Consider the following 12,192-nt stretch of genomic DNA (forward strand, 5'->3'; position numbering starts at 1 on the left):
TCTTATTTTCAGCACATGAGAACAATAATATTTGAACAAAAGCAAATTATTTTACAAACTTCGGTTTTCACGTTTTGTACATCGCAATATAATCCGACTATTCCAATCAAACTATCATTATTACATAGCATCAAAACGAAATATTCCCTTAGTAGAGAGTGAAAGCTGTTTGACTGTTACTGTATAGTACTGTAGGTATTTTATGTACATGTAGATACCGGTATTGGTGATCTGTGATGCCTTCTGGGTGTTATTTCCACCACTGGATGTGAATTTCTACACTATATTTAATCACAAAATGTTTTAGTATAGAAGTTTTGAAATGCACTGAACTAACCCAGAAAGCTGTCAATAAAGCTGGTTTGTAACTTTAGAAAAACCGTTAAAAATTGTCAGTCAGAATCTAGTTTTAGCAGTAGAATTACACACCCCATTCATTCTAGTCATTTGTTTTACTCCCTATTCAAACTCTGGGATTCCAGAATTGTATTTACATGTTGGGGTGCAGAAAACAAGAAAGAATTAAAACACTTTATATAATCATCTTTGAGTAGATAAAACTTTCGGGGACTTCTAATTTAAAACTAATAACCTATATTAGCACTAAATATTTTTTAAACAAATTTCTTGAATGGTGTATGGTGTAATATGGATCTCATATCATGTTAATTAATATAATACACTGTTTATTACTCGAGCCCAGAAGTCTTAAAAAAAAATACTTAAAGAAAAATTAATGGGTTTTGTTTGAGTGGTGTGTTTTTTCTAGAACAAATCAGAATAGCAAACATCAAAATGAAAACAAGGTCAACCTTTAAGAAAAATGTGTTGGTAGTTGTAATGGCAGACTTATAAACTGTTCATTTTCGTAGCTGTGCTTGCTCATTATGTGTAAAATAATAAAAGAAAATGGTAACATTTGACAGGAAGACTAAGATTGAGATGGATTAGAGCAAACCAATTTTGACTTTTTTGAAGGCCAATAATAACCCATGGTGATGAAGCTGTTAACAGTATCTTTATTATAATCAGAATTAAAAGATTATGATGAGGCGATGAAGATTTGTGATAATCATTGCATCTTTTTTATGGACATATTTTAATATTTGCCAGGAACTGCAACTGATTGAGATCTCAGCTCTCATGCATATTAATGATTGTACATAAAGTTCTCTGAATTTTTAACATTATTATGTTACATTTTTACAAGTATTGGTATTTAATACCACGGTAGTTTTAGCTTTGTGCCAAATATAGCTGGATATGTTTTATCAATGTCTGGTTACAATTTACAGAGACTTAGTTTAATTTTAAAATGTACATGAAACATGCCACTTTACTTGTAAATGGTATTTTAACTCATGAGCAATCAAGCATACTGGTATTTTACACTACTTAATATTCCATCATATTTTGTGATCAGGTTACATCAAACAGAAAAATGGACCAATCATGTTAAATAAGCATATATGCATGACACCGATTTGCAATGTTAGCTTTGTTACTATGAACTGGACTTTACAAATAAATTTTTGTCTCGACATTTTAAGTTGTTTTGTTTGTTAAAACTCATCATTAAATAAAATACATGTCTTGAGGTAAATTTAGGGCTTGAGCTATTAATAAAAATTTGTTTTCATTAAATGGTGGATGCAGCTCAGTGGTAGAGTATTTGCCTTGAGTGCAGTGGGTTGTAGGCTCAACTACCATCAATGTACTCCCCCCGCCCCAACCAATACATCAAAGGTCATGGTGTATACTGTCCTATCTATAGGAAAATACACATAAAACACCCCACCATTGTTGCATTTTTGTAAGAGTAATGTGGCAATAGCTAGTCCCACCACTCACTCTTAGTTGGGGCTTCTGTCAAGAGGGTATGGAGGGTAAAATTATGTACCCAAAATTTTGGAAATTAATGGATATATTTTTAAAACTTTTTTGATAGATGATGGTAGCAGAACTGCCATTTAACATTTGTCAATGCACATGAAGGAAGGAAATGTTTTATTGAACAAGGCACTCAACAAATTTTATTTATGGTTATTTGGCATCCAACATATGGTTAAGGACCACACAGATAGAGGAAACCTGCTGTCACCACTTCGTGGGCTACTCTTTTTTTTTTTTTTTTTTGATTAGTAGCAATGGATCTTTTATATGCACCATTCCACAGACAGGATAATGCATACCACAGCCTTTGTTACACCAGTTGTGGAGCACTGGCTGGACCGAGAAATAGCCCAATGGCGCCACCGATGGTGATTGATCCTGAACGGACCGCACATCAAGCGAGCACTTTACCATTGGACTATGTTCCGCCCAAAGCACACGAAATGCACCGTTCAATTTTAAAACTCAGAACCACCTAGTAGGGGCACTTGTGGTCTGTTTTGTTTTTATTATGTACCCTCAAATTATGTTTTGCAGAAAGCCTGTTAGTGATGTTCCAATCACATTAGAATATAATCGAAAATTGATTGGTTTGCCAGAGCTACAGGTCTGATGATCGATTATAAAAATGCATAATGGATTGTGTAGGAAAATGTTAACTAAATGTTCTTCCAGTTTAATGATGGAATTAATGTAAATATTTTGGGGGTTATTTTCATGTGTACAGAAAGAAAACAAAATTAAATGGATATTAAAGGTAAAATTAGTGATGTGTGGTATATATCCCAGTGAACATGACAATAGGTGGATAGTGCTTATAATTCAAATCCTTCTTATATTTATATAATTTTAACTGATAGTGTAATCGAAAGTTGATTGCTTGGAGAAAACCAATATTAACACATGATCATTGATGAAATTTCGATTCCCAACACTATATATTATACTCTCTCTAGACCAAGTATTATTGGGGGTTATTTTTTTGTGTACAGAAAGAAAACAAAATTAAATGGATATTAAAGGTAAAATTAGTGATGTGTGGTATATATCCCAGTGAACATGACAATAGGTGGATAGTGCTTATAATTCAAATCCTTATATTTATATAATTTTAACTGATAGTGTAATTGAAGTTGATTGCTTGGAGAAAACCAATATTAACACATGATCATTGATGAAATTTCGATTCCCAACACTATATATTATACTCACTCTAGACCAAGTATTATTGGGGGTTATTTTCATGTGTACAGAAAGAAAACAAAATTAAATGGATATTAAAGGTAAAATTAGTGATGTGTGGTATATATCCCAGTGAACATGACAATAGGTGGATAGTGCTTATAATTCAAATCCTTCTTATATTTATATAATTTTAACTGATAGTGTAATCGAAGTTGATTGCTTGGAGAAAACCAATATTAACACATGATCAACACTATATATTATACTCTAGACCAAGTGTCCAAATAATATGTTAAAACACCAAATAACCAAATATATGAAAAAAGTTTTAATTTTGTTTAATGACACCACTAGAACACATTGATTTATTAATCATCAGCTGTTAGATTTCAAACATTTGATAACTCGGACATACAGGGTATAGTCAAGAGAGAGGAAACCCTCTACATTTTTCCATTAGTAGCAAGGGATCTTTTAAATGCTCCCTCCCAGACTGGATAGCTCATACCACAGGCTTTGATATACCATTTGTGGAGCACTGGCTGGTACGAGAAATAGCCTAATGGACCCAGTGACGAGAATCAATCCCAGACTGACCGTACATCTGGCGAGTACTTTACCACTGGGCCATGTGAAATGTTTTTCAGAAGGCTCCCAGAAAAACAAAAATGATTAAATGTGTTACTCAACTATGGCACCTACATGCAACTGACCTATAACAAATGTTAACTCATTCTGAGGGACAACTGGCCACTTAATCTTTAATTATTATTTCAACTCTGGTTTCATATTCAAAGAACAAACTACACAGAGGGGTGGTCTTGGAAGATATGGAAGCCACAAAGTTGAAACTTGGTACATGTACAAGTGATTTAGATTCTCCAAGAATCAAACAAGTGTTATAACATATAGCAGCTTAATAACTTTTAAATTAGCATTAAAAAATTGTCTGAAACCACTTCCAAGTTACATACATACATGTTACTGGAAGTGTCAAAAATATGCAAAGCCCCGGAACAGTATTTGAAGAGGTGGGGACACAGTCTAGCAGGGGAGGTCACAAGCCAGATTTTTAATATTAATAACCAATACATTTTTGTCCTGCCACCACCCCACCTACAGTTCTTATGGGGGCCTAATATTCAAAGTATGTACATGTATCATGGACCCTGAATTTGATCAACCACAACCTGAAAAAACAACAACAAAAAAACAATTCCTGAAATTTTTCATGCATCCATCATTTACCAATTTAGATAGAAACACAAATAGGTGAAATTTGATAAACATTTTAAATAGCCATCTCTGTATTACAGTTACCTAGATCTACGATAATATATGTTTTTTAAATACAGATTTCAATAGGATTTATGTTCCTTGCATATTTTTATAAACAACTAACAACCTACTCACTGGACATAAAATAAACATAGACATTTTTACATGTGATTTATTTTCATTAATTAGCAAATGTACACCAGTAACATTACATTTATTTGCATATTTTCCCAAGATGTAATTACCCAACCAGCTGTGTAACAATGTTATGTAATGTGTTGGAAAACTCTTTGAATGAAAATCTGTCGAGTACATGTTCTCTACCAGCAGAGCCAATTCTCTCACGAAGGTTTCTATCAACAATAAACTTTTCCATGCACTCTGAGAAACCTGCTGGAGTGGGATCACACAAAAATCCTGTCTTTCTATCAACAATGGTCTCCAAAGGTCCACCACTGTTACTAGCTATCACTGGACACTTCATGTACATTGCTTCTATAGGGACGATTCCGAAATGTTCATTTTCTGGGGTGTAAAGAAGGCATGATGAATACTTCAGCAATGTTTTCTTTTCAGAATCGGTAAAAGATTTCAGAAATGTGGCATCTTCACCAAGATTTAGTTTGGCAGCAATCTGCTTCAGTTCAAGGTAATGGTCAACATTTTCTTTCACTCGACTATCGTAGCCACCTGCAATAATAAGATGAATATATTTCAGGTCTGGGAAGTTTTCTTTAAGTCTCCCAAAGGCTTCAAGAGCAAGAGCAAGATTTTTCTTTCTCTCATATCGATTTATTGAAAGAAAGACAAGTTCTTTGTTTAGGGGCATCAGCTTTTCTGTTGGTGGTTCCACACGCTGATTAAATGATGTAAAATTCGGAATCGGATAAAGCACTTTGGGTTGCATGTCGGTCAGTGATGAGAATGCATCATGGAAAATTCCAGCTGTGAATTTGCTGTTGACCAATACACAATCGGCCATTCCAGTAGTTTTTTCTTCCAGCCAATCAATAGGAGCTCGATAAAGCTTTTTCAGAAAACTGTTTCTTTTTGTTAGCAGCATGTCAGGAAAATGGCAATAAAAAAGTACTTTTGCATTAGACAGCCTCAAAACTGGGATGCAAGCCGATATCTGATCGCAGAAAACTAGGTCAAATTGAAACGTACTGAAAAATACTAGATAAAGAGCGGCATACATCATTCTCAGATAGGCACAGAGGGCATGGCATCTTCCTAATACACTGCGGGGTAGCCAGTCCCCTGCACAGGTGACATTCACAGTGCCATCTTTAGTCTCTTGAAAGCAGTGTGTTGCGTCATGGTGAGCAGTCACAAACTGAACGCTATGTCCATGCGATTGCAAAGCTAGAGCAGCGTCAATTACGGCTCTCTCGGCACCACCTATGCCCAAGTCAGGATGCAGAAATACCACGTTAACCATTTGAGAGAGCCAGACCAAGAAGAATGGGTAAATACCGATTAACAACTACGTGTCGAACGTTAATCTGGACAACAGGAAGAAGATACCTTTTCTAACTTTTGAATGGGTGGGAGACAACTCTTGTATACAGTTACAAGTCAAAAGTACAAGTGGGTACAAAATTAGGAAATAACAAGGGATGCTCTGTCAACATTCCAGCATATTAAGCATGATAGATATCTGGGGCGGGACATAGACCAGTAGTTTTTTTGTTTTTTTAAAACAATATTTATTCATTTAAAATAAATGAAATGGATCGGCAAACAGGCTGTACAGGGGCGTAGCGTGAGCTGGACCGGGGGGTGGGGGGTTCGAATATGAACCAATTGGACCTTTTCCATTTTGTTTTTACACCACCAGAAACTCCATATGTATAAACCTGTATGTTTTAGTTCTGAAAGCGGACCATTTGCTTCAGCGGGGGATTCCCCTGCGTGTGCTGTAACCTCACCGTGGTGCAGGGGTGTAACATTCTCTTTGAGAATGGCCAATACAGCACAAAATTGAAGTTTTTAGTAAAATTCAGTATCCGTAAAATTCTGTGATATTTGTGTTTTTGCACAGTTCTTTACACTGTTTTTGTTTAAGTCTTGAATTTTTATATTAATGTTGATCATCACTTTATTTATTTGCATTACCATAGTTTGACACCCAATAGCCGATGTCTTTTTCGTGCTGGGGTGTCGTTAAACATTCATTCATTCATTCATTCATTCATTCATTCAGCGGGGGATTCGTCCGAATCCCCCGACCCCCCCCCCCCCAGCCTACGCCCCTGCTGTAGGCCTATGTAAATGCCTCTCCACGATATAATTTGACACAATACATTAATTGAAATAAATGATGAACATGAAAGATAACATTACAGAAATAACATTTCAGCCATTGCATACAAACTACAAATACTTTGTTAGATATAGAACTCGCATTCGTAAATATACATGAGTTACGTGTGTAAACCATATATAATACAAATTTTAAGCGAAACATGCAAATGGTGCACCAGACTAATATAATAATAATAATAATAATAATATATATACTAGGTAATGTATAATTATAAAGTGAATCTCTTTGTTAAAGTAGGCTAATAAAATTGTGCACAGATTGTACTATCTTTAGGTTCCATTCCGAAGGATAATCCTTATTTCCAAAAAGCACTGCTTTAATGTCGAAGCCTCTGTTATAAAAAAAAAACATGGTTGGGCGAATATGATCATACAAAGGACAACAGAACAGAAAGTGGACTGTATCTTCAAAAGGATGACCACAACGACAATAAGGATTATCATAAATGTGTCTTAAAAATCTGTGGGCATTTAGATCACTGCAATCTAAACGGAATCTACAATGTATACTTTGGTTTGAGTGTGATCCAAAATCTAAAAAATATTTATATGGTGTTTGTTTAGTGGAAATATTGCCTTTTTAAATTTCTTAAAAGAGTTTAAATTTCTAATATTAATATCGAGGGCATTCCAATCCCGAACACCAGACGGCAAAAATGATTTCTTATATAGTAAAACTCTCGCTTAATGCGCGGTTGGTTTGGGATCTATGCCTTTCGGTGGGCCCATTGGGCTATTTCGCATTCCAGCCAGTGCACCACGACTGGTATATCAAAGGCTGTGGTATATGCTGTCATGTCCGTGGGATGGTGCATAAAAGACCCCTTACTACTAATGGATCACTCCTGTCCTGGACGGAGCAACGGAAGAGGAGGACCGGAACAGCAGAAACGGCATGGGGGGGGGGGGAACCAAAGCCGGTGGCTACTCCACCGGTGGCGGTTTCTTCGCCGCCGCTGATGCTGTAGACATCGTCCCCGCCGCGACATAGACCGGCCAGCCCGCATCAGATAGAAGTGGACCCACCGGCCAGCCCTGACTCTCCGGAATCTTATGGCGCCGTTGGAAGGGATCGAACCGGTGGTCCCACCCAGACCCAGCGCAGAGGGACGCCGACCAGCTGTCAAACTAGACACGGCCACAACAGCGGTAAAGTGCTGGGTTAACCAGATAGGGACCAAGCCCTTGGTTGTGTACGCCCCAATGATGGAGCAGCCGCCAACAACGCCGACCATAGGGATCTTTCCGCACCGGTATGATCAACATCGTGGCAGCTTCCACATCAACACCGTGGAATCCCGTACTGGAACCCTGAGTACCATGCTGACGATGCAGCACGTCTTCCAGCAGGCATACGCTGGGGAACCCTCCACACACCGTCCGACCCACGACATGCTGCGCAGGGTGTTCGCGCAGAACTACGGGGACGTCGTCAGCCGGTACCAGAGGGAGCTGCGTCACTTCGCCAGCTTTGACGCCTGGACACCACCCTAGCCCTTAAGGCTATCTAGGTTGATATAGATCGGTACATTTAGGTTAAGCTAAAAAAATCCGACACCCTTTAACTTTTGGCTGAACTGTCAAATTTAGCGTTCAATCACCATAATTATTTTGGACGTAATACAAACAAATTACTTTTGCGCTCCTTCAGTGCTGAAGTCGTAAACAAGAAGCCCGCCTTCCCCTCCCCCCTCGACAGGCGTGCGCTACAACAGCTTGCTCTGAATGTGTACGTTAAATCTTCTACTACTACCTACCTACTAATGGAAAAATGAAGCCATTTCCTCTCCAAGACTATAATTATGTCAAAACAAACTTTATTTAATTGTGATATCTATCAGTTGATAACTGTGACGTTGTGCCAGGAAATGAAAATGGAAATATAAATGCACTGCGGTCTCATATGCTACTCCTAATGATATTGTACCAGCAAGGGTTAAACATTTGTTTATTTTGTTTAATGACACCACTAGAGCACACTGATTTATTAATCACCAGCTGTTGGATACCAAACATTTGGTAATTTCGACATTGTCTATAGAGAAAACCCTCATTTTTGCACTAGGATCAAGGGATCTTTTATATGCACCCAAACAGGATAGCACATACCACAGCATATCATATACCAGTGGTGGTGCATGGACTGGAACAAGAAATAACCACATGGTCCCACCAACAGGGATCAATCCTGAACCCACCACACTTCAGGTGAGCACTTTACCTCTGGGCTACGTCCTGCCCCACCAGCAAAGGAAAAAGAAAGAAAGGAATGTTTTATTTAACGACGCACTCAACACATTTTAATTACGGTTATACGGCGTCGGACATATGGTTAAGGACCACACAAATATTGAGAGAGGAAACCCGCCGTCTCCACTTCATGGGCTATGCACCATCCCACAGACAGGATAGCACATACCATGGCCTTTGATATACCAGTCGTGGTGCACTGGCTGTAACGAGAAATAGCCCAATGGGCCCACCGACGGGGATCGATCCCAGACCGACCGCGCATCGAGCGAGTGCTGTACCACTGAGCTACGTCCCGCCCCTCACCAGCAAAGGTTTTTTAAAAGTATGTTTGGTACTTTTTTAGGGATATGATAGCGCATGCATATTACCATGACCTATAATATGGTAGATCAGTCAGGGAGAACATAATTTAACTTTACACATCCAAGAATAGAGATCAATCCAAATAGCTAGAGCTACCATTGAGCTACGGGCCCATAGCCCGAGGGGGTGGTGTGTGTGGGAGTGGGTGGGTGGTGGGTGGCATGTGCATTGTCCCTCCTGAACAATGATTGCTCTGCTGTACTTTAGCTATTGTGTGTGGGCCTTAATTAAGTATTCCAACTCAAAAATCGAATGGGGCCCCTGGAAGTGACACAAGCTTGCATTGAGCCCCATGAGCTATATCCTGTTCTTCTATAGGGGTAGTCACATATCGTCTGCCCAGTTCCATCTGTCCATCACAAATTTAGAACAGCCATGTGACTATGGCATCAGCACATTTGCTGAACTCGAAATTAAAATAACAGAAGAGCTAATTTTAAATGTTCCAGAAAATCTCAAGCGCATCTACCATTCAAAACGCCAAAGTCAGTGTTGAATATATTTAATGGATATTTTTATAACAATAATATATATTGGAGTGTTACATAGCAATACACATGTATAAATATCTATAAAAAAACCTCTTTTCATTTCAACATATAATTTACTAAAAAGAAAAAAAAATCATTTCTAACTTGATATGTTATATTATACTAACATATTAGTTTACAACTTAAAAACAAAAGTGTTGTGATATATATTCTATGTGAACGGTGATTACATTGTGCATTCAAATATTTAAATAAATTCTCAGAAGGTCTTTGTAATGATTTAAGAATTTGTTTTTACTAAAATTCTTCTCTTGATGAATTATATAAAATGGCACATTAATATAACACCATGCACTTTATAAAAACTAAATAATGTAAAATAATAGATTAAACCTACTTAAAAGATAAATAAAGTAAAAAGTTAATGTTTGTTTTGTTTAATGAAACCACTAGAATACATTGATTTATCTACTGGATGTCAAACATTCGGTATTTATGAAATAGTCATAGTAAGAAAACCCGCTACATTTTTCCATTAGTAGCAAAGGATCTTTTATATGCACCGACCCACAGAAAGGACAGCACATACCATGGCTTTTGATATTCCAACTGTGGTGCACTGTCTGGAAAGAGAAATATCCCAATGGGGATTGATCCTATACTGACTGCGCATCAGGAGAGTGCTTTATTACTGGGCTATGTCCCACTTCACAAATGAAGCACTTAAAACATTTCACTAAAAATAAGTAAAACACACACAATGAACTAATACATCTAACATTTTAAAACAGAGAAGAACAATTATAACATGATACTTGGAAGAAAAATATTTAACTTCTCAAGCATAAAAATTATTAAATAAGTTAAAAATGTGGTCATTATCTTAATACAATAAGTACGATGGTTGAGTGAAAAGTTCTCGGTCTAACTAAAAATGGACTTGCCCTATTGTCATACCTACTGCTACCTTTCCTTAGAGGCCAACACACTTCTGCCAATGGTGTTGCAGTGCCTGGTTACCTCTTTGTGGAAGAAGGCTTCTTTCTGCATGTCAAACATCTCCTAAACAGCAGATATTACATTATTATCAGATGTGTAATGCCTGCCAGCTAACTAATTTTCAGGTTACAAAACAGATGAAAGTCAAATGGTTCTAGATCTGTGGAATATGGTGGGTGATCGATAAGCTGTAAGCCACAGTCATGCAGTGTAGCCATGGGGACCACTAACGTATGAGCAGATGCATTATCCTGAAAGAACAGCTCACCTTTCATGAAACCTTTGTCATGGACAGAACATTTGTCAGGATGTTCGAATTCTTTCTGTGAGATGCCTACTACACTGGCTATGTGATGGGTGGTTGGTCTTGCATAATCATGTCACGCACACGGTCACTTCCTAATTAGGCCAAGAACTTTTCAATCACCCTTCATACAACATGGAATGGCAATTTCATGTTATACTTCTGTTCAATGAATTATGTACCAAAATAGAAGTTCTAAATCCTTTTGAGTTCCCCTGCAGTGAAACTAACTACTAGAATCTAAGCAATATGACAAATATCTTACTAAAATTCACAGATACTTAAAAATAATACATACTGGTAATCAAAATCCGTTTTATAATTAAATTTTTTTCAAATCCTTTAATTTCAGTTGATCAGAAGTTGAATTATTATTTGTTTAATAATACTGCCGAATTGATAATATCTTCTTCCTGAGTGGGTGGTGAGTTGTGGGTTGGCAGGATGGCAGGATGATGATGGCTAATATCTAGACAGTTTTTGATATATCAAAGGCGGATCTATTTTGCGATAGTTATAATTTTACATATATATATATTTTTTTAAATTTTATGATCCCCTTCCAAACCTCCCCCAAAGTTCCCTTGGCATTCCACCTCATATCACTGGGCCCCCCTAAATGGATTTTCTGGATCTGCCACTGTATCTATATACAATTTTTTATTTATTTTGAGCATATATTTCACCAACAGCTTATTCACCATCACCAAGATTGTAGTCAAGTAGTGTACGCATTTTGTAATTGTATAAAAAATATGAGCTTTTCATTTCAGAAAAAAGTCTGGATTTTTTTTTTCTTGACATAAATAAAGGAGAATGGTGGTTATTCGTAGGGGAAAAAAAAACCCCTAACATTACACCAAATAAAATGTTCTCAAACCAACTGCACAGTTTCTCACGAGTATTATATAAATATGATGCATGTATACTGGTAAATACATTTGAAAGAATGAATTCTATTTTGTTCATTTTGATGTGAAACACATAAAATAAAACACCTTAAACTCAATATCACATTTAAAAAATATACATATTTGATCTTCAATTGTCTCCCAATGACAGGTCCATATGAAGGCTATTTAAAGTGTGTGTTGTGTG

General features: G+C 37.0%; 1 protein-coding gene across 1 annotated transcript; it reads right to left on the reverse strand.

The window, feature by feature from the left end:
- Positions 1-4,512: 4,512 nt before the first annotated feature.
- On the reverse strand, positions 4,513-5,899 carry LOC121390597 (alpha-1,3/1,6-mannosyltransferase ALG2-like). The gene has a single exon (XM_041522453.1). The coding sequence runs from the start codon at positions 5,795-5,797 to the stop codon at positions 4,598-4,600; it is 1,200 nt and encodes a 399-aa protein (XP_041378387.1). The 5' UTR covers positions 5,798-5,899; the 3' UTR covers positions 4,513-4,597.
- Between the last annotated feature and the right edge of the window lie 6,293 nt (positions 5,900-12,192).

This window comes from Gigantopelta aegis, chromosome 3 (genome assembly GCF_016097555.1).
Source record: "Gigantopelta aegis isolate Gae_Host chromosome 3, Gae_host_genome, whole genome shotgun sequence".
Classification (NCBI taxonomy): Eukaryota; Metazoa; Mollusca; class Gastropoda; order Neomphalida; family Peltospiridae; genus Gigantopelta; species Gigantopelta aegis.